Below are 22,652 nucleotides of genomic sequence, written 5' to 3'. Positions count from 1 at the left end.
CCAAAACCCCACCTGGGTGTGACTTGTTTCCCCCGGGGTCTCCACCATCTCCCATCTCCGCCCGGGAGGTTCCCAGCAGCATCCGGGCTTCACACCCAGCCCCTCCACCTCGGCCCAGGCCCACGGGAGCTTCCAGAATACAGACCCGAGTATATGGCTCCGCCCCGCTCCCCCCCATTCCCGCCCCCACACCCCCCCCGCCCCACCCCCACTGGCAACTCTCCCACCCCTCCCTGTTCCTGCTGCCTCCTGGCCTCTCGCTGACAGTGCCCCCAGGCTGGCCACCTCCTGTAGGCTGCTTCAGCCTGAGCTGGAGGCCTCGTTCGAGGAGTACCCTGCCCGCCTGGTTTCCACCCGGCCACACTCCTCATCTCCAAGCCTTTGCACATGCTGTTCCCTCTGCTCCTACACAGACCTGCATGACCCCCACAAATGTCTCTTTCTCCTGGTCAGCTCTCATTTACTATCCCTTCCTCTGGGACTGTGGGCTTCGCTCAGCCCCTCAGGGTGGGCTAGGAATCATCCGGGGGGCTCCAAGGCAAGCACCCCAAAGAGCCATGTGCTCCCCTATGTTCTGCAGCCCCTTGTACGTGTGCAGCGTCTTGGGAGGACTCTGTCCAGAGCGCGGGCGGTAAGAGACCCAGGCAGCTCTCTCTGGGGCCAGAGCCCCGAGCGCCCGTGTGACTTCCTCTCCCTGTGACGCTGGACCCCCAAGCTGTATGTCGTGATGGCAGAAAGTCCGCCATCCTGGAGCCCCGGGTGTCTACCGGGAGCCGAGCCCCACCAGCCCGGGGACAAGAGTGAGCAATCAGGGTCCGCTGTGTTCAGCCACGGAGGTCCGCGGGTGTCCCTTAAGCCGTGCTGCCCTGTACCACGCCAGCTGCTCACGGCGCACCCCGCGCTGTCTGAGGCAGGACCGGCTCCTTCATCATCCAGGGAAGGAACAGGAGGCCGAGAGGAGGAAACCCACTCACCCGCAGCCACTCACCCCTCCCCAGTAACGGTGCGCGAGAAAAGCCACAGTCGCTGGCTCTCCAGCCCAGGACAGAAAGGCAGTTGTGATAAATACATTTATTTCCCCAAAGTCCACCTGCCCGTCCAGCCCCACGTCCAGCAAGGGAAGGTGGGAGGGAGTCAGCCAGTGGGCAGACGAGACTTAGCACTCACAGGTATGAATGGAGAGGGGGTGTCGGGGTCTCTGTCCGGGATGCCCCTTCCCCAGGAGCCGGGCCAGGGGCGCCGGGAGACGGCAGGGGGTCTCAGTAGACCACCTCGTACACGGTGGCCTTCTTGTCCCCTGAGCCTGTCACAATGTACTTGTTATTTCCGGAGATGTCACAGCTCAGCACGGAGGATGATTCCTTGGACTGTGGGCAGGGACGGGGAGAGGGCGAGAAGGGGGAGGTGAGAAGGGGGAGGTGAGACGGGGCCCTGCACAATGTTCAGAGGGAAGAGGCAGGGCGACTGGGTGAGCACCTGCCCCCAAGGATGAGCCGGGGCCAAGACGGGACACGGGACACGGGAGCCCACGGTGGGGGGCCAGGACTCTCCCAGTTGGGGGAAAGGAGGGTGACACATGCTTCCAGAAGGTGGTCCCCTGGAGCTGAGCCTCTGGACAGGTGACTGTGCTCCTGGGAAGGGCAGGATCTCTGTGTTCTTGACCCCGAGAGGGATGGAAGTGCAGCCCTGCCCCTTTGTAGGAAGCTCAGAGAGCGTGTGCAGCGGGCCTGAGGCCACACCGCACTGCAGAGGGCCTGCTAAGGCTCACGGCACAATGACTAGCAGCGCCAAACTTTCCCTGTAAAGGGCCCACCACGAAGTTCTCAGGCTTTGCCAAAGGTCCAGATACATCTCTAGCCAGCAAGTCCAGAGGCCAAATCTGTGTCACATGATTCCCCTTTTGTTTTCCTGCCCTTAAAAAATGTAGGAATCCCCCCCATACCCACTAGGATGGCTGGGACCAAAAAAGACACTAACAAGTGTCAGTGAGGATGTGGGCAGTTTTGAGCCTGCAAGTGCTACGTTTCCATCGACAAGTAGACAGATAAACACCGCTAGGTCCATCCCCACACGGGAACACCGTCCAGCCTCAGGAAAGGAAGGACCCTCACCCCTGCCATCACGCGGAGGGACCCCGAGGACACTGAGCTCAGGGAGAGCAGCCAGACCCAGAAGGACCCATCCCGCAGGACCCCACTCCCAGGAGGGCCCCAGAGGAGTCGCGTCCACACAGACAGAGAGGAGAGGGTGGGAGCCGGGGCTGGGGCAGGGGTGGGGAGTCCGTGCTTCGTCGGGACAGAGTCTTCGTGTGGGGGATGGAAAATTCTGGAAACGGGCGGTGGGGCTGGCTGCAGGACGGTGCTTATGCACTTAGTGCCACTCAACAGTACACTTGAAATGGCTAGGATGGCAAATTTTATGTCTTAAAAAATTAAGTACACAAATAATTAAAAACGAAAAAAAGAACCCAGGCTGCAGGCAGATGCGGGCAGTGTGGGGACCCCGCTCTAGTGCCCGCTGGCCGGGGTTGGCGGGGGCGGGGGGATGGGAGGACCCGGGGAAGTTCTCCGGTCTGCCCCCCAGTGAGGCCACCCTGGGGCCCCGGGGCGCGGGGTGGCCCGCCCGGTGCTGCCTGCCCGCCCGCCCGGCGCTGCGCTACCTGGAAGATGCTGGCCCCGTACGGCGTCCTCCAGGCGTTGAGCAGGTTGTCCTTCCCGGTGCTCACAAACCAGCGCCCTGGGGGAGGGAGGCGGGGCGCGTTGAAGACACCCGGAGGCTGGCGGCTCCCTTTCTGGCACCTCCGCGCTCACAACGGGGAACACTGGGCCCCCCCGGGGCTCCACCTGGCCTTGAGCAGGGGGAGCCCCGGGAGAGGGCGGCCGGATAAAATCTGGGATGTCCGGTTACGTTTAAATCTCCGAAAAAACCCATAAATCGCTTTCAGTACAGATGCGCCGTATCTTATGATTTATTATTTATTTTTAGTGTATGCGTGTGTCCTGGGCAATCCTCGGGACATACTTACACTAAAAATCGTTTGGCTTTTTTTTTCAAGTGTAAGTATATCTCACGCACCGTTTAGGATCCATTTGTGCGAACAGACAAGTGCAATGCTTGGGAAAAACGTACACTAACAAATGATCTGCTAAGACTCAAATCCCACCGGCATCCTGCCTTTGGCCGTGTGGGCCGTCTGTGGTGTGCTGTGTGTTGGCAAGCCCGCCCCAGCGCCCTGGAGCCCTGCCCAAGCCCGACGACCCACCGCAGGAGGCAAATTTGAGGGCGAGCACGCAGCTCTCGTGGAGGTGCAGCTGGTACTTCTCGGGCTTGCGGACGTGCAAAACCTCCACGTTGCTGCTCTCCATGCCCACGGCCAGCCAGTCCTGGTTGGGGCAGTGGCCCAGGGAGAAGATCTGGGGGGGTGCAGAGGGAAGAGGGGAGATCAGAACCCCCTTCAGATGGTGGAGGACGCCCAGGAGGGGAGGGGAGAGGTCCAGCGCTCTCCCGCCGCAGCCCCGCACGGAGAGGCAGCTGGCCCAGGGCCTGGAGCGCAGCAGGCAACTGCATGTCGAATCATTAATATTAATCAGAATTACACGGAACCCTGGGGCCTCACATCCATTATCCGCTCCGAACGCACAACAGCTCTGGGAGGGAGGGAAGCGGGGAGAGCACGAAGCCGGGCGAGGACAGTTGTCGTGTCCCCCCTGCCCCCCGCGCCCCCTCGAGCAGATGGTGGAAGCAAGCTGAGACCCCAGCAAGCTCGAGGTCACGGATCCGTGAAGGATCGGGGCCTTCGGAGGCCCAGCTTGGAGCTCTCCCCGCCCGCCAACGCGTCCTCCGACTTTGATCTGAAAGGGCTCAGTGGCCTCACCCTGCCGCGCCCAAAGCCGAGTGAGGCACAGGGAGGTATAAGGCCCTGTTCCCCCCAGAAACTTCTCAAAGTCTTACTGAGAGGACACTTGTGGGAAGAACCATAAACTGAGAGCAGAGAGAAGACTGGGAGGGCTTACAAATTCTTTCCTGGCCGTGTGGAAGTGCTCCTGTATAACGACAGGGGGCAGCGCACCTGGGTGGCTCAGGGGGTTAAGCCTCTGCCTTCAGCTCAGGTCATCTCAGGGTCTTGTGATCGAGCCCCACATCAGGCTCTCTGCTCAGCAGGGAGCCTTCTTCCCCCCCACACCCTACACCTCTCTGCCTACTAGTGATCTCTCTCTCTGTCAAATAAATAAAAATATATTTAAAAAAAAAAAAGGACAGGGGACCCCATGAGATGGGAGACACTCACCATGGGATCCCCAGAGAACCACCCATCTAAGTCTCAGGGATATGGGATGGACAACTATGTCCACCTGCACCCCGACTTCCTTATCAAAGCAACTTTCAAGCTAAAGAGAAGAGAAGGTAGAACCAAAGGAGTTTGGGAGTTAGCCACCCCCGGTCTTCAAGGAAGGGGGCAAAATGGAGATGGGTTTTTTTTCTTTTTTTTTTTTTTTAAAGATTTTATTTATTTATTTGACAGAGAGAAAGATCACAAGCAGGCAGAGAGGCAGGCAAAGAGAGGGGGAAGCAGGCTCCCCGCTGAGCAGAGAGCCCAATGAGGGGCTCGATCCCAGGACCCTGAGATCATGACCTGAGCCGAAGGCAGCAGCTTAATCCACTGAACCTCCCAGGCGCCCCTGGAGATGGGTTTTGAAGGACGAGTAGGAGCTCACCCATTGGCAAAAGGAACAGGAACGCATGTCAGCTAGAGGGAACCAGCTGTCCGCGGAGAGGTTGAGGTGTGGCAGGGCATGCTGTGCCTGAGACTAGAGCGTGGAGGCCTTAAATGTCAGGCCAATGAGCTCACGCCCTGCCCCCAAGGCAGGGGGAGAGAGGATCTGGGTGACTCTGCTCAGCCCTGAGGAGCCCCCTGGTTCTGTTCGGCCCCCTCACCACATCGTTCAGCCTGGACTCCCACGATGCCCTCAACGGAGACCTCTCTGCCCAACTCCCATGTCAACCTCTACCTGTCCCCCAGATCAGTGGCTTCCCTATGGTGAGCCCCAGGGGCGGTCAGGAACTCTTGGCAGGGCCAAGAGATTGAAGGCCAGGAGGAGAAAGGAAGCAATGGGGGAGTGGCTTGGCACAAGCATCTGGGAAAGCGATCTGAGGGTCTTAGTAGGCCCACAGTTTAAAAACAATCAGTTCCTTTGTGCTTCCCTCTGTCCCTGGAGAATTTAGGGGGAAGGCCTGTGGATCTGTCCGAAGGACAGACAACAGGCCTTTGGTCCCACTCAGCCTGTGGAAGTGAGTGCCTTGGGTGGGGAGGAGGGGTCTCCGGATTCCTGAAACTTCTATGGCCCTCCCAGCCAACCCACTGCAGCACCTGGGAGCTGAAGTCGTGCTGCTGCAGCTGGCGGCCCTCCCGCAGGTCCCAGCAGCGCACCGTGTTGTCCAGACCCCCGGTCCAGAGCCGAGTGCCGTAGTCGGAGATGTCGATGCAGCTGGCGCCGTCGGTGTGGCCCTGGAACTGCCTGCAGGGAGAAGGGCCAGGGTCCTTCGTGGAGTGGGGCCCCCCCAGGCCACTCCTCTGCCCCCCACCGCGTACGAGCCAAGGCGGGGTGTGCGGGGGGGTCACGACGCCCACCTGACCATGGTCTGGTTCTGCAGGTCCCACACCACGATGTTGCCGTCGCTGCAGCAGGAAAAGCAGACCTTGGCGTCAGGGCTGACCGCCAGGGCGTAGCAGGCGGGCGCCGAGGAAGTCAGCTCGGCCTTGATGCGCGGGGTGGGCGCCGCCAGGTCCCAGATGGACAAGGTGCTGGCCTCGCCGCCCACGATCAGACTCCGGCCGTCGGGCAGCAGCTTGCAGGAACGAATGTAGTTGTCCCGGTTCTGGGACGGAAGACAGGCGAGGGTGTAGGTCGGGCCTCCGGCCCCGCCTCCCGGCGGCCCGCGCCAGGTCGGCTCTCGGAGGCTGCGGGTCCCGCCCCGTCTGGCCCGCGAGCCCCGCCTCCGCCGGACGAGCCACGCCCCCGTCTGGCCCGCGAGCCCCGCCTCCGCCGGACGAGCCACGCCCCCGTCAGGCAAAGTCACGCCCCCGTCCCGGCAGACTCCCGGGCTCCGCCCCCATCGGACAAAGCCCCGCCCCCCGGCGGCGGGCCCCGCCCTCACCAGGCAGTCGAGCTGCGCCACCGGGGTCTTGGCGCCCGGCTGCCCCACGTCCCACACTTTGACGCAGCCCTTGCCGCCCGTGTACACGTGCTGCGTGGAGCCGCTGATGGTGACGGCGCAGACCACCTCGCCGTGCGCCAGCGTGTGCAGCTGCCGCGCGTGCCGCGGGATGCCCGCGCCCACCAGCGCGTCCGAGGGGAAGGGCACCGGCTGCATCTGCCCGTCGGCGGACACGTGGAAGGAGTAGGCCCTGCGCCCCAGGAGCAGGAGGACGGCCGTGACTCGCGGGAGCTGCCCGCCCGTCGCGCCCTCGCCCCCGCCTCCCTCCCCCTGCCCGGTGCCCCCGTGCGTTTGGGGAAGGAGCCCGGGATCACCCGTGACCCGACAGCGCCGTACAAGAGAGGAGGGGTCCTAGCCCTCGCCTGGCGCCCCGCCCGGTGCAGAGTAAGCGCTGCGTAGAGCGGACCCAGGGAGATGCCGGGAGAGCTCCAGAGAATGGGACCCAGGGGTAGCCACCAGCCACAGGGGCCGGTCAAATGGAAATACATTTACAACTTCAGTTCCTCGAGGGCAAAAGCCACAGGTGGCCGGCAGCGATGGCAATCACTGGACAGCTGTATGCCCAGAGCATTCCCACCACGGCAGAAAGTTCTGGGTACCCAGGGCTGGGTCCATCTCGGGGTCCACGCACTGCAGGGTGGGCAGCAGTACCCTGGGCCCCCACCCACTAGGGGTCAGACGTGGGTGTGGCAACCACAGATATCACCAGAAGTGCCAAATGTCCTGGGCTGGGGCGGGCTGGGGGGGGGGGGGCAAAATCCCTCCCCTCCGGTTGAGAAAGGGTGGTCTCCATTTTGCTTGTTACACACCCCTCTCTCTCCAGAGAGATGCTCAAAGAGACCTTCCGGAAAGGCAGCTGGGGAACCCCAGCCCCCACCCCACAAGGGGGGCCCTGAGCCAATACTCACGGCTTTCCGCCAGGGATAGTGGGCAGGGAGGAGGAGATGGACGACCCTCGGAGATGCGGATGACACTCAAATGCCATCTGCCAAAATGCCAGAGGGGGTGTCAGGGGTCCCCAGCCCACCTGTGCCTTCCCCCAGGCTCACCTGCCATACTTCTCCGTTTATCAGAGGATCTCCAATCTGCTCATGGGCCCCTCCCCAAGAGGCCAGAGATGCCCTGTCCTCCACCCACACTGCAGCTAGAAGAGCAGAGGCTTTCACTTGCGGGAACCCCAAAGTCTCTGCCCAGGGAATCCTAGAACCGCAGAGTCATAAGGACCCTGAATGGGACCCTCAGCCCTGTGGCTGGGGCTCTCTGCTCCTTACAAGGCAGCGTACTCACTGTTGCCTCTGCCGGCTATAGGTCTTCTCCGTATTAAGCTTGTGGGCTACTGAGACCCTCAGATCACCTCCCCACATGCACACTGACTTGCTAAGCCAGATTCCCATCCCTTTCCCTGTTCCCTTGTCTCTCCTTACGTAAGTGGTTTCTCATCCTGGCCCCCAGCCCCTGCACCCTGCTGGTACCTCCTAGTGCCCCCGCGCCAAGGACTCACCATGGGGGACCGTCCATACACTACAGAGCCGCTGACCTGGGGGGACAGGTGGAGGCTGACGTAGGAGCTGGGCACAGAGAGGTCCCCATTCAGGGCGCTGTGGGAGCTCAGGCTGAAGGACGTGGTGAAGGGACTAGACAGCGTGAGGGGGCTCCGCAGGGCTGAGCGAGAAGAGACAAAGGTCTTCAGACACCTCGGGCCCAGATCCCGCCTTCCACAGCCTTGGCTGGTCATTCGGGGCTGCTGTGCTCTGGTCCGGCATCCACCACAGCCTCTCATGTTTCCAGATGTTTGAGAGTATATTGTTCCCTCTGGCTGACACGCTCTCCTCTTTCCTTCCTCAGCGGCTAAACTCCTACTCACCCTTCAAAACCTAGACCCAGGGGTGCCTGGGTGGCTCAGTTGTTAGGTGTCTGCCTTTGGCTTAGGTCACGATCTCAGGGTCCTGGGATCGAGCCCCGAGTCGGGCTCCCTGCTCAGCAGGAAGCCTGCTTCTCCCTCTCCCACTCCCCCTGCTTGTGTTCCCTCTCTCACTGTCTCTCTCTCTGTCAAATAAATAAATAGAATCTTTTAAAAAATTAAAAAAAAAAAAACCCAACAACCTAGACCCAATGTCCAAGAACATCACTGAGCCTCCTCACCCCACCCCTCACCTCTAACCTTGCCCGTTCTGGTTCCCTCCCTCTACCCTAGCCACGATCACACAGGACGGCCAGTTTTGGGGTCTGGGTCTCCTTCCCCACCATCTGGGAGCATCTCGAGGGCAGGCTCCAGGGCTGACTTCTTTTTGGGACCCCAGGACCAGCACAGGGCCTGGCCATAAGACAGAAAAGAGGAACACTGTCATCCCGACATTAACGATGGGGAACCTGCAGCTCAGAAAGGCTGAGTCACTTGCCCACGGTCACACAGCTGCTGAGTAGCCAAGGCTGGCCTCAGCCCCAAGCCTGCCTGACTCCAAAGTCTGTCTTACCAGGGCTCACTAGGCTAAAGCTCTTGAGAAAATCACTTCCCCTCTAAGCCTCAGTTTCCCCACCTGTCAACCCAAGACCGTAAGGAGAGAGAGGTCCAGAAGGAGTCAGTGTTGGGCTCAGAGGCATGGAAAGGGCCAAGGCCATGCCCGAGCTGGATTCAAACCTCCTGCTTCCCCCACTCCCTACCATCTTCTAGAACAACCGCCCCCACCCCCGCCAGAAGAGACCTGTTTTGACAGGCCCCAGCAGACGCTCACCAACACTGTCCGTGCAAGGCGCTGGCTTGGCAGCGAGCTGGCGGAGGTGCCCGGCTGAGCTGGGCCCGGGGGTGGAGGCATCCTGGGGCGGGGAGGAGTCGCAGGACTTGGGGGCAGGAGTGCTGGCGGGAAGGTCGTTCTGGGGAGAAAGGTCAGGACTGATCACCCCCTGGCACCTGGCACCTTGCAGCCCATGAGGGGGTGAGAAACTAGGTGAGAGGAGAGAGTGGGTATATCCGCGCCAGGCCAGGGCACCAAGCAGTGCCCCTCTGCGGTTTCAGGGGAGCGGGCCCCTCGGCTGGTTCCCTGAACACGGGGACACGCGAGGGTCTGCACACGGGAGCACCAGGTGCACGTCTGAGCGGAAGGGGCGGGCATGTGCCCACAGGGCTGTGCTCAGGCCGGGGAGGGGAGCCGGCACCTGCCGCGGGCTGTGCTCCTGTATAATAAGATACCCGGTTAGGAGTGCGGGTGTAGACTGGCCTTGAGCAGGGGCACGCCTGCAGGGAGAGGGGGACAGGAAGTCAGGAGGTTGTCCCGTCCTCTGGGGACAAGGAATGGGAAACTCCCGGGGCGGGTGAGCTGCTAGATGAAGGACCGGCACCCCGTACAGGTGCCCGGCCCCCCCACCTGCTCCCGAGGGGCGGGGTGTGCCTCCTCCCACCCCCCCACCCCACCCCCCGCAGCTGTCTCTGGGGGGGCAGCCGGCCTTCATGGACCAGCTCCCCCCTCCCCCCTCTCTCTGCTGCACCTCCTTGGCCTTTCAAGAACTTCCCATCCTTGTCCCCTCTTTCCACTAGACAATCCCACATTTTGTGCCCCCCACAGGCGCACGCCCACGATGGGGCGTGGGTGGCGACCACGTGGGACAGGGAGGCCTTGGGGGGGGGCCGCTTCTCCGGGAGAACAGAGCTGCCCCTCCCCCTCTGGTCTCCTGGAGTGGAGGAGGTCACCGAAGATGCCTCGGGAGCCCCAGCCTCTGCGGTTGCCATAGCAACCTGCTGGGAGGGGAGGCCTAGAAACCGACACACTCTCTGGGTAAGTGCAGGGCAGGGGTCTGGGGAAGATTTGGGGGATGGAGGGGGTGGGACAAACGGACCCCGACTGTGAACGTGGAGGGGAGGGGGGAGCTCTTTGGGGGGGTCCTACAGCTGGCACTGACGAGATTGTTCCCATAGTAATCCTCTTGCCTCTGGGGACAGGGACGACAGCTCAGGTGGGGCTGGTGTGTCTCCAGCGCCTGGCAAAGACTTTAACACTTGGGGGGGCTGGAGTGGCCCTCGAGAGAGCCTCCCTCCTCCAGCTCCCTGTGTCCATCTCCAGGGGGCTTCCTAGTTCTTGCAAGAGATGCCTGGCTTCTCTACAAGACGGTGAGTGGTCTCTTCCTACCCACAGAGCCAGTCCGCTGGGGAAAGACGCTCAGATAGGGGAGAGGCGGTGTTTCAGAAGGTGGCAAAGGATCTGAGCCGGACCGGTTTCTGTCCGCTCTGTATCCAACGTGGTGGCATCTGTTTCCAGGTCCCCAGGATGAACAAAGTGAGTTTCAAGGCCTCCCCTGCTCCTTACCAGGACAAGCTCCTTGGCTCTGGGGAGCGGGGAGCCGAGGCTGGAGGCCAAGGACGCCGGACTGTCCACGAGGTCCCGACGGGCAGGGACACAGATGGGTGCCTTTCCACATGGGGTGGTAGCTGGGCTGGGGGGCTCCGAGGGTTGGTCCTGGGTTCGAGGAGGGGACGTTAAGTGGAGATGAAGTGGGTGAAGGAGGAGAGCCCCTCTCTATTCCCCTCCCAAACCCCATCCCACACTCCAGACTGGGCACCTACGGTCCACCTGGAGAGGATTATGAGCCCCCTGGCCCCATGCCTTACTTTACTCATCTGTAAAATGGGACTGATAGTTCCCAGCCCATAAGCACGCAGAGCCGCGGCTACGTCAGGACTTGCTTTTGTCACCCGCCTCCAACAGATGGGGAAAAGTGAGACCATAGGAGGGCGCACACTCCCCCAGTCACACAGTGAGCCAGGGCTTGAAGCCACTTCCGCTGCCCATCCCCAGGGTCCTCTGGGCCTCAGTTTCCCCACCTGCACTACGGAGAGGAGGTCGGCCTGAGGTGTCCCCCTATCCCCTACTCCCCTTCTCCCATGTCACCCTCATCCCAGCCATCCACGGGGGTCGGGGGGCAGGACCCCTCCCTCCCCCTGGGCCCCCCAGCACTCAGGAAAACCTACCGCTCTCTGTGCCCCGACCTCCGAGTCCCGGAAGTCAGAGGTTGGACCCCGACTCACCTCGTCCACCACCAGGTTGTAATCGCTCTTGTCTTCGTCGCTCTCCTGGGGGGGATACAGGGCGGGGGGTGCTTACCCTGGCCATGCCCCTGCCTCCACGGCCTCTGACTCATTCTCAGGGGGCGGGGGTGTACACAGGGCCGGCCCCCGTCTGATCAGGAGTCCGGGGCTCCAGAGGCCCATTGGCTTGGTTCAGAAAGAAGGTTGCCATTTGCTCAGGTGCAGCGGGGAGGTGGGAGGGAGGGGACGGGGGACGGGGGAGGGGGGGGTCCCTCGTGGAGAAAAACGAGGGGGCTGGAGCTGCGTACCCGAGACTTGCTGCAGGGCCCTGAGCCAGAGACCAGGACTCATCCAGACCCGTCAGGATGGTCTGTCTCGTCTACCCATCCGCCAGAGACCTCACCCCTCCTTTCTCCTGGCCTTCCGCCCTGCCGTCTCCAGGTAGTCCTCCAAGCTTGCCCCAGAGGGATTTTCTTAACACCTGTCCCCACATCTACTCTACCTTCTTCGGCGGCTCCCCACTGCCCTTGGGAGAAACAGTGCTGTCTGGGGCCGCCCTCTGGTCTCGGGAGAAGAAGGGGAAGACCAAAGCCCGCAGCCCCCGAAGGCCGCATCTTCCCAGGAGGGGGTGTTTCTTTAACCGCCCCCCAGCCATCCCCAGTTCTCTTCTTCAAGACAGAAAGAGTGGCTGACACATAGAACAAGCTGTTATGCTGGTTGAAGACCAAAGGCAGCTCTGGCCGAGACTGGGCCTGACAGGCGGCGGGGACGAGGGTAAGACTGTCCCCACAGATGGGATAAGTGTCTCCCCGCCAGCCGCAGTCCCAGCCCCCACATTTCAGCCAGGCCCCTGGGTGCTAGAGGCAGAAACTACAGGTGCAGTGCTCCTGCAGGGAGGGAGGGGGTCCGGGCCCGGGACAGCCCCCTGCAGCAGAGAGCGCTCTGGGCCTCACAGAGAGGCAGGGGGAGGGGGCGTTGTAAACAGGCTGAGCCAAAGCCAGGAGGTGGGAAGAAGGATGCCCAGTCCTGGTCCGAGGCTACAGAGACACAGCAAGCAGAGCTGGCCCCGCCCCGAAGGGCTTCCCCGGGCAATGGGGAGCTATGGAAGGCTGCAGAGTGAGAGTCGTGGCCAGAGCTGGGCTCTGGGAGGCTCTGAGGAGCCAGACCGGGGGCCCACCCCAGTCTTCTGCTTGCCCCCCACTTACATAAGGTCCCGATAGATCCTTGTCCTCGGGTCGCTGCTTCCCACTGCCCCCTGGGCCACCCGGTCGCTCCTCTTCCACCACACTCTCAGGGGGTGAGGGGGACGCGCTCTGCAGAGAGACGAGGGCTGGGTGGTGAAGAGTCAGGCTCCTGGGGCCCCAGACTCCATCCTGGCTGAGCCAAGACTGGGGGTCCCCAACGCTGTTAAGAGGATCTGTGCCTCAAGCTTCCCCATCTGGGAAATGGGACCTTCCAAGGTTGGACTCAACGCTAAGCCCTTGACTTAGAGAAAGGCCGAGGCCGCGGCCACGCGCCGTGCTTGCTTTATTTCAGTGACACATGTCGCCAGCTTTCCACGTTGTCACGTCTCAACTTTCTTTCTTTCTTTTTTTAAAAGATTTTATTTATTTATTTGACAGAGAGAGAGAGTGAGAGAGGGAACACAAGCAGGGGGAGTGGGAGAGGGAGAAGCAGGCTTCCCCACAGCAAGCTTGTGGGCAAGTGATGGTTAATCCCACAGTACAGACAGGGAAACTGAGCCTAAGGGAAGACAGGGCTGTACAGTGAATTAGAGGCCGAGACAGGACTCAAAGCCGGCCCACAACGCCAACAATACGACCTCTGATAATAAAGAAATAAATCTCAAATAAATAAATAAAATGTTAAAAAAAAAAAAAGAAAGAAAGAAAGAAAGAGAGGCGCCTGGGTGGCTCAGGCATTGAGGGTCCGCCTGGGGCTCAGGTCATGATCCCAGGGTCCTGGGATTGAGTCCCGCATCGGGCTCCTGCTCGGAGGAAGCCCGCTTCTCCCTCTCCCACTCCCCCTGCTTGTGTTCCCTCTCTCTCTCTCTCTCTCTCTGTCAAATAAATAAATAAAATCTTTAAAAAAAAGAAAGAAAGAAAGTTGAGACGTGACAACATGGAAAGCTGGCCACATGTATCACTGAAATAAAGCAAGCACCGCGCGGGGCCGCGGCCTCGGCCTTTCTCTGAGACCCCTCGCGAGCACCTGTCTGCACCTGCGTCGTCAGCTGTGAAATGGGGATGGGACCAGCGCCCACTTCAGGGCTGCTGGGAAGAGCCAGCGAGCCGCGGACCTAAGCCAGCACCCTGCCCGCCGAGAGTGCCCCTGGGCTCTCTGGAGGACCAGCCCGTGTGTGTGCAGACACAGAAACCCACATCACACACCAGGGTCTCTCGCCTCGGCCTTGTGGGGCCGCCACCGGCACGCTGGGGGGCTGAGTAGCATCTCGCCCCCCCACCCCCTCGATGCCAGGTGCTCCCCGAGTCGCAAGAGCCACAGATGTCCCCACACAGGGCCTGGTGTCCCCGGGGGCACAATGTCTCATTTGACATCCCCTCTTTCCTGTGGGGCACACCTGACACCGGGGAGAAGCAGCCCTTCAAATTGAGGACAGGAGTCGTTCTAGGAAAGGGGACTTGGATGGGGGGTGGGGGGGAGCCATGGTCCCTTTCCTGGGTTGGACAGCATCCTCCACAGTTACGTGTCCAGCCAGAAGCCCGGGATGGGACCTTATCTGAAAACAGGGTCTTTGCAGAAGTGATTGGTTCCTGTGATGTCCACCGTGCGCTAGCGCCGTGAGAGAGGGAGGCCTGGTCTCCGGCACGTTCTGTCAAACGAGCAGCACCCCCGGGGCACAGACCACTACCTCCCGTCCACTTGGACTTGAACATATGCGAACATGCATTTTACACGTAACAGAGAGAGGCACAGACGCCCATCTCCGGGCGCAGGCAAGACGGAGCGTCCCCACCGCGGTTCTCCAGATCTGGGCCTCCAGCTCCGCATCTGCGAAATGGGACCGTCGGAGGGCGGACTCAAGGCGGTCGCGGCACCACGGATAGAGGGGCCTGCCGGACGCGGGCGCAAGCTGGGACGAGCTCTGCGCGCAAAATGCGCTTGGATCTTGGCGCTTCAGCACCACAAAAAGAGCGTGACCTGTGCCGGCAGTAACTGGTGCACGCGGACGGCTGAGACAGCCCGGACGCGTGGTGTTGAGCGGAACGGACTCGGAGTTCACAGCCTCTGCCTAACCTTTTTAAACGGGGCTCCCGGAAAACCCGCAAACGCAAACTCGGTTGTCGCGCAACCGCGTAGGACAGCGCCGGCCGGCAGGACGCGGGAAGCGAGTGGGTTGCCGGGCCTGCGCCGTGTGTGCGGTTTCCCACACCGGATGCTGCGTCTTATACGAGACTGCACCGTGGGGGGGGCGCCGGGCCAAGGGACTTTTCTTTGCAACCTCCTGTGCGTTTATAATTGTTCCAAAATTAAACAATTTAAAAAAAAAATGACACACAGGGCTCACAGGCTCTCCCGGGCAGCAGCCTGGCAGATACTCCTGGAGGGAGGGAGGACATGCTACCGGACAGAACGCTCCGGGGAATGCCGCCACCGGCCGCATCCGATTATTCATTGCAAAAAAAGACTCCAGCTGGAAAACTTTCGATCCGTCACACTCCCCCCCTGAGGGGCACCTCCCACAACCACGAGGCTCCCGGAGGCCCAGCTGAAAGACCAGACGTGGGTCCGCTTCTGAGCGCCCCATCAGCCCAGAACCACCAGCTTCAGCCACGCCAGTACAAGGCAAAGACCACCCGAGTTCCCGGCCGCCCTCAACTTACCCTGCTCGGGGCTCTCTCCACTGGTAGGTTGCGGGGGGAGGGGACAAAGAGAGAGAAGAGAAGACGAGGGTTTCATAGCCCGCGGTGCCAGAGGGCACACCCCTCCAGAGCTTCTAGAGCCTTCTCCCCAGCTCAGAACCTTCCTTCTCTTTCCAACACCCTGGCAAAGGACTGGGTTGTTCCTCCCCCGCCCACCATCCAGATAGATGCCCAGAGACGGGCGGTAACTCGCCCAAGAACACACAGCCCGCTGGGGAGTCAAGATGACCCCCAGGGCCCGGCAGGCCCTATCATTCACTCCCTCACGCTTCGGTGAGTCTGGTGCTCTGGACAGGGTGGCCTGCCAGTCCCCCCCCCCAACCCCTGTCCCCCAGCGCCTGCCACTCTGTGCCGCCCGCTTACCTCTGGGTCCTTCGGCCTCCCCACCTGCCCGGTCTTCCTTGGCGGCCGCAGCCAGCTGAGCCTGGGCGGCCAGTGCTCCGGACAGGGCCAGCAGCCCCGTGGCGCTGCTGCCCACCAGACCAGCAGGGCGAGGGGTGAGGGGCACAGGGGGAGCATGGTGGGACAGCGGCTGGAGCTGCTGCTGCTGGAGAGAGGAGGGGTGGGCCAGGGCCAGGCCGCAGCCCAGCAGTGCCTCTGGCCCCAGGGGCAGCCCAGAGCCCGTACAGAGTCTGCGCCCCAGAGTCTCCAGGGAGGCCAGAGCCCAGGCCGGCTCCCCACCCGGCACCCCCAGCTTGAGCACCTACTGGGTGCCAGGGCCCCGGGGGTGGGGTGTCCCCAGGGCAGGGGAAGGGCAGGGGGGACTCACCCCGATGAGGCTGTTCAGCTCCCCCACAGTCACCTGCTTGGCCCGCTCCACGGCCTGTAGCACCTGCTGCTGATGCTGGGAGGTGGGGGTACCGGGAAGGGGGTGCTCGGGCTCCCTGTCTGCTGACCGCCCCCGGCCTCCCAGGCAGAGCCCTCTGACCCCCAGATCCCCTGCTTGCCCCCATCCTTGTCCCCAGCACTCGGTGTCTCTCTCCCCTCTCTCCCCTTTTCCGTTTTAAGTCGTGAGTCAAACACAGAGACAAAGAAACAAAGCATGTACGGGGCAGCGAAAACCAGTCAGTATAAGTCGGGGCCGAAGGATCAGGAGGTCCCCGGGCACTGTGGACGCAGGATCGTTCTCTGGGGGGCATCCCGGGCGCTGCGGGGGGCCGAGCAGCATCCCTACCCCCCACCCACTCCATACCCACGTCCCAGACACTGCCCAGCGTGCCCTGGGGCAGCTGCGCCCCCGGCAAAGAACCGCGGTCTAAGTCAGCACCAGCTGAAGGACCCGGGTCGAAGAGGGGAAACGGGCAGCCCCGAGAGCCCCCGGTGCCTCTGCCCGTCCTGTCGTCCTTCCTGCCTCTCCCTACCTGGAGCAACGACAAACGGTGCCCAACCTGCGTTGCTGGGTAAGGGAGCCACCGGCCACACGTGGCCACTGAGCACTGGAAATGTGGCCAGGGCAAGTGAAGAACGAAACGTTTCATTTAATTTAATACAAACGTCCACAGAAACGTAATATATTGAAATCGAAATACAGATGAATGTATAATGAGGGCCCACACGCGGCTGGCGGCTCCCGGGGGAACACACGACATACGGCTGTGTGCGCACACTCCCGAGGGGGGGATCTGGGTTGTCCCCACCGGGGCTGCCAGGAAGCTGCAGTGTGCGGCACACCCATGCGTAAGTGTGTCTAGGCCGAGGGTTGGTAAACTTTCTCTGTAAAGGGTCCCAGACTAGGTATTTTCAGCATTGCAAGCCTGTCGCAGATTTTCTATCTGCCATTTGATCGGGAACGCTGCCCCAGAGATCACATACATCAGTGGGCACGATGGTGTGCCAATAAAACTTTATTTACAAAACAGACAGAGGGCGGGATTTGGCCCTCCGACTACAGTTTGCTGACTCCTGGCCTAGCATGGAGTCGCCGGGGCACATGTGTGTGTCTTTATTCACTTCCTAGACTTTCCGTGTTGCCGTTCTCACACAGCCACCTCGTCCCTACCCTTGGCCTCAGACATCATCTCTACAGTCTCAGTCTAGCCGGGATATCCCTCCATCCCAAGCTTCCAGAAAAATCTCAGATTCAGTGGGGTCCAAAGCGAGATAAGCATCTGTTCCCCATCACAACGAGGGCCCCCCCCCCAGTTATCTCTCCTGCTGTAGAACCTGCCCTCACACCTCTTACGGAGAGAATGCTCCAGACAGAAGCAGGGACAGCTGGTGCAAAGGTCCTGAGGCTGGCAGGTACTTGAATTCTTACAAGGGCTAACATTTTTTTTAAGATTCAGGGAGGTGTTCATACTGCTCTATTACATCATCTGCCATGGCTCTATCTTTTAAAAATTATTATTGTGGTTATGGATATTTAAGAGTCGTCACTGTCACTGTCACCGTCTCTAAGGCCACAGCTCAGCGGCATGAAGCAGACTCACACTGTCCTGCGACCACCCCCACCCTCCATCTCCAGAACTTTCCACCTCCCCAAATGGAGACTCTGTCCCCCCAAAACACTGACTCCCCATCTCCTCCCTCAGTTCCGGCTCCCACCCTCTCCTCTCTGTCTCTATGGACCATGGGTCTCCTCTAGGGACTTCCTGGGGGAGGAAGTGGACAGTATTTGTCCTTTGGTGACGAGCTGCTTTCACTGAGCACACAGAAGGGCTAACTTTTTACCGGGTGCTTACTTAGCTATCACCCTGGTGTGTGTTCATTTGTCTAAACATCTCCACAAAGGCACAGACACGGCACGCAGCCAAGGGCACACAGCCAGAACTGGGACCCAGGAGGCCTGGCGGCAGGGCTGGACCCCCACGCCTCACCCTCAGCCACCAGCCCCCTCCGTCCCTGAAGCCCCCTGCTCCAGCCCAGGGCCCTCCTCCCCCGGGCCACCCAGTGGAACCAGTGCCCGCCACTCTGAGTCGGCCGCCCTCCTCCAAGCCTCCAGCTCCCCTTCGCCCCAGCAGGGCCCACTCACCTCCTGGGTCAGGAAGGGGATAATCTGAGCACAGATACCACTGAGGCGTTTCACGATCTCGGCCTGGCAGGAAACAGTGGGGAGCAAGCTTGGAGGGGGGACCCTCCGTCCAGACCCTCCACCCCAGACATAAGAAGTCTTGGTAAAGCCGGGAGGCAGGGGGCCGTCACCAGCAGGTGCAAACGGGCGATGGTGCAGCGGGAGAGGCAGAGGCTCGGGGCAGACCAAGGGGCTGCCGAGGAAGCAAGCGAAGCAAGGTCTACTGAGCAGATGCCCAGGGCCGCTGAGCCGGAAGGCGGGGACAGAGCCACCAGCCGCCAGACTCAATCAACAGATTCCCAGGAAGCAGCCACACAGCCGCCCCACTCAGAGGGGCCTGGGGGTCATCACCAACAAAGGAGTGGCCCTCCCAGGCCGTCTCTCCTGGGCACAGGCTCTCTCTGGGTCTCCTCTGCAACCTGGGGCCACAACGAGGCAGAGACCCCCAGCGCACCACCCTCCGGGGAAGGGCTTTGTGGCGGTGGGTTCGTGAGAAGAAATCCGTCTTCCGCCTTTGTCCCAGTTCCTGGCAAAGAGCCCCTAAAACTCTTGGGATTTCTGTGATGGGTAAGGGACCTGGTGGGGGGAGGGCGTCATTTGCTGCTCTCAGTAACCCCCTTTCAGCCACACCTGCTTTTATGAGAGGGAAGGAGTTAATCACCAGTGGCCGAGGATTTCAGGCCTATGCAGTGAGACCGTCATAAAAACCTCCTAACAGAGTTGGTGGAGAGCTTTGGGTGGGTCCAAGAACGGAGGTGCTGGGAGGGGGACGCCCCCAGGGAGGCCACGGACGCTGTGCGACCCGTGCCTGGCCTCCACCCTCTTCCGTCTGGCCGTTCCTGAGCTCCGACCTGTCTAATAAGCGGGTAACCTAGTAAGTCAACTGTTTTCCTGAGTTCTGGGGACTGTTCGGGCAAATGACTGAGCCGGAGGTGGGGATTATGGGAACCCTCAATTTACATAGAGTTGGGTGGTCAGAAGTTTGGGCCAGAGACCCAGACTTTTGCTGGGTATCTGAAACAGGGCAGGCCAGTGGGACTGAGCTTTGAAGCTGGGGTCTGTGCTGACCAGGCACGCAGGGTCCCAATCAGGCTGGACATCCGCTGGTGTGGGAGCTGGAGAACCGGTCGGTGTGCAGAAACCCACGTGTTTGGTGTCAGAATAGGGAGTGGAGAGGAGACAACGCGGTTTTACTTGTAGGTTTCACCGGGGACTGGGTCTGGGCCAGGGGTACCAAACAGAGAGAAGTGGGGTGGGCAAGGGGACAGGTATAGGATATCAAGCTGTGTGTGGGGTCAGCCTCTGCTTTGCTTGTGCTTGGGTTGGAGGGGTCCTGGACTGGGTTTGAGTTCCCACTGGGAGGGTGGAGCCTGGGCCCTAGCACCTGACCACCACCCGGGGCCCTGTAAGGAGGTCTATCTCATGGACCCATGGGACCACACCCTACTCCTGCCAGATCACCACTCTCCGGCCCACACCAGGGCCAACAGAGCCCACATATACCCAGAAAGCCACCCCCCAGGCAGCCCACACTCTCAGCCCACCCACCCCCGCTTCCCACCCACCCAGAAGCCACCTTGTTTTAGGCTCTACCCACCATTCTGATATCCTAAGGGACAGAATCTAAGAGTCCATCAACCTCCCAATGTTTCAGGGCCCCTCTTACCTATCAGAGAAACTTGAGGTCAATGTCAGGTTCTTGGGGTTAATCTTTTTTTTTTTTTTTTTTAAGGAGGCTCCGTGCTGGGTGTGGAGCCCAATGTGGGGCTTGAACTCAAGACCCTAAGATCAAGGTCTGAGCTGAGAATCAAAGAGTTGGATGCTTAACCGACTGAACCATCCAGACACCCATCTCAGGGTTGATCTTGAACAGCTGGAGTCCACTTCAGGACCTCCTGGTCTAACTTAGAACCTTGAATCCCACGCAGAAACTGACAAGAATCTCAAAACCTCAAGAGCATTGGGGCCCATGTCACATCCTTCAAAGCACCAACAGAAGCTTGAGGTCCACCTCAGACCATCAGGATCTCTCTCCAAACATCAGACTCCCTGAGCTGAAAGGACCTCCAAGACCCTCGCCCTTCCTACCGGACACTCTGACCCCCTAACACAGTTACCTGCTTGTGCATTTCAATGTTGAGCCCGTAGGACATCTCATAGTACTGCAAAGGAAAAGCCAGTTGGGAATGTCTACTGGGCCAGCCCAACGCTGGCCAGGAGTCCCCAGTCCCCAGGCTGGGGGAATCACAGAAGGGCACAGAGCCTCCCAGCCCCATGGGAGCCCAGAGGGGAAGACCAGGGGAAGAAGCAGGGAGGGGGACAGGAGGAGGTGCCCAGAGACCCTGGCCCCTCAAAGATGCCCACGGAGAGAGAGGACATCCTTGTCTCATTGTTTGTAAGAGTTGGGAAGGCCCGCATGAAGGCAGCCTGGATTCCCAACCAGCCCCATTCACAGACACGGAAAATGAGGCCGGGAGTGGCGGTGTGAGCGGGATTCACACCCCTCCCGCTTTTACTCACAGCTGAGTCCCCCCTCCCCACTGCCCAGTCCTGGCAATGATGAACCCCTCACCATGACATAATGTCGCTGCATTTCTGTCTTCTCACTGGCCAGCTTCTCGCATTCCAGCTTGAGGCTGGGAAGGAGATGGGGCATGGGGTCCCACTCGGCCCTGCCTCTATGGCCACCCTACCCCCACCACACCCCACCCTGTGAAGGACACAGGGAGACCCTCTCTGGGCCACTTTCCAAAGTGATGGGTTTGGCTCTTTCCCCTCTCCCCACTTCCCTATCGTCGCCCCACCTCCTGGTCCCAGTCCCTTCCCGCCCCTTCTCAGGCTCAAAGTGTCCCAGCACTGAGTGTCCCCATGCACCTCACCTGCCTTCCACCTGGAAGCCGTCCCTCCCTCCTAGAAGGGGGGGGTCCCTCCTCCCGGCTCCCTGGAGGCCCCGCCCCCGCCTGGCTGCGCCCCCCGGGGCCCCCAGCGGCCGGCCCCTCTCCCCGGGGCTCCCAGGTGAGCTCCCAGGTGAGCTCCCGGGCCCCCCGGGGCGGGGCGCCCCCGCCCCCCCTCACCTGTGGTACTGAGCCTGAAGAAACTGAAATTCCTCTTTGATGCGGTCGCAGATCTCCAAGATCGAGAACTTGAAGGGCTGGCCGGACTGAAGCGGGGTCTGGGGGGCACGTTGGGGTCTGAGCTCCCGGGCGCCCGCGCCCCCGCCCGGCGCAGCCCGCGCCCCCCACTCACCGGGTGCCTCCCCTGGGGGTACATCCTGCCGATCCGGAGGCCCCCCGCGCCGCCGGGGCCCGACGATCCCGAGGGGGGTGGCGGGGGGTGGCGAGGCGGCGGCGGGGCTGGGGGGGCAGAGCCGGGGGGGCCGCCGGGAGAAAGGAGGGGGCGCGGCGGCGCGGGGCCGGGACCCCGGAGCGCCCGCGCCCCCCCGAGCGCGCGCGGGGGGCGGGGACACGAGGGGCGCGGGCCGGGCGGGGGGCGCACGGGGCCGGCGCGGAAGGTCGCGCGAGCCGCGGCCGGGTGTCGGCAGAGGCGCGGGCGGCGGGCCCCGCGCGGAGCCGCCTCCCTCCGGCGGGGCTCGGCCGGGAGCCGCGGGCAGAGCCGCCTTAAGGTGGCGCCGCCGCCCCCGGCCCGCCCACCCGGCCCGCCCGCTGCGTCCCCGCCGCCTCCGGCTGGCGCCCCCGGGAGCCCATCCCGCCCCCTCCGCCCCGGCCGGCGCCCGGTGGGGAAACTGAGGCTCGCGCCCGGCTCCCCACCCCCCGTCGCCGCCCCCTCCCTCCCGGAAAGGGCCCCAAAGAGCGAATCGAGGAAGCGTAGAAATACCTGGGGGCCCGCTGTGGGGAGCAGCGTGATGGGGTGGGGGCAGCTGGGGTCCGAAATGGCCTTTCTGAGGGAGGGGGCTAAGACCTGACGATCCGATCCGGAGGAGGCCCGGAAGCCTGCCTCCCAGGGGACCGGGAAGAGCCGGTGCGGACACCTGAGGAGGCTCCGGAGCCCTAGCCCCTCGGGGTCTCAGTATTCTCATCTGTAAAATGGCAGAGACGGGGGCTATTTTTAAATGAGATGGTACCTGAGCAGCCCTCAGCCTGGCCCCGCACAGAGCAAACTCCCAGAGAATGGACTTGGTGCTCCCCTTGCCACCACCAGCAGACTGGGCTGTCTCCCCTCTTGGACTGTGAGCTCCTAGAAAGCAGAGTTCCCGTTGACAATGGCCAACTGAACCCCTGCCATCAGACTGAGGTCTCCGAGGCCGGGGCTCCGCTCCCACCATAGACCACTGATGTCCAGGGAGCGTTTCCTACACTCACCTTGCAGGTGGGATGTTCTCCTTCCCGTCTTGCTCATAAAAAACCGCAGGTCCGTTGTTAAGTCAATCAACAAGCATGTATTGAGCACCTCCTAGGGACCAGCTAGAGCTCTAGACACCCCCGGCACAGCAGAGAACACAGCAGAGAGAACCCCTGTCTTGTGTATTAGTGCCCGCCTCTGGGTCCATAGGGTGAGGGAGCAAAAG

General features: G+C 61.6%; 1 protein-coding gene across 4 annotated transcripts; it reads right to left on the bottom strand.

The window, feature by feature from the left end:
• Positions 1-1,051: 1,051 nt before the first annotated feature.
• Positions 1,052-21,643, bottom strand: TLE2 (TLE family member 2, transcriptional corepressor). Of its 4 annotated transcripts, none has more exons than XM_080804475.1 (20): positions 21,374-21,643; positions 21,202-21,299; positions 20,700-20,763; positions 20,245-20,289; positions 18,089-18,151; positions 15,887-15,961; positions 15,481-15,664; positions 15,079-15,098; positions 12,439-12,546; positions 11,234-11,278; positions 10,515-10,664; positions 8,949-9,087; positions 7,718-7,878; positions 7,125-7,201; positions 6,157-6,406; positions 5,630-5,877; positions 5,369-5,516; positions 3,263-3,413; positions 2,660-2,736; positions 1,052-1,367 (listed from the first exon to the last, which is right to left on the bottom strand). In XM_080804475.1, the coding sequence occupies exons 1-20, from the start codon at positions 21,395-21,397 to the stop codon at positions 1,260-1,262; spliced, it is 2,235 nt and encodes a 744-aa protein (XP_080660601.1). In that variant the 5' UTR covers positions 21,398-21,643; the 3' UTR covers positions 1,052-1,259. The 4 variants fall into 4 exon arrangements, with proteins under 4 accessions (XP_080660601.1, XP_080660600.1, XP_080660599.1 ...); XM_080804474.1 differs by having other exon boundaries at positions 5,429-5,516; positions 21,374-21,552; XM_080804473.1 differs by having other exon boundaries at positions 7,754-7,878; positions 21,374-21,552.
• Between the last annotated feature and the right edge of the window lie 1,009 nt (positions 21,644-22,652).

The sequence above is a fragment of the Martes martes genome (genome assembly GCF_963455335.1).
Source record: "Martes martes genome assembly, chromosome: 1".
Taxonomy (NCBI): Eukaryota; Metazoa; Chordata; class Mammalia; order Carnivora; family Mustelidae; genus Martes; species Martes martes.
The sequence above is the reverse complement of the archived record's forward strand: the minus strand, read 5'-3'. Positions and strand labels throughout refer to the sequence as shown.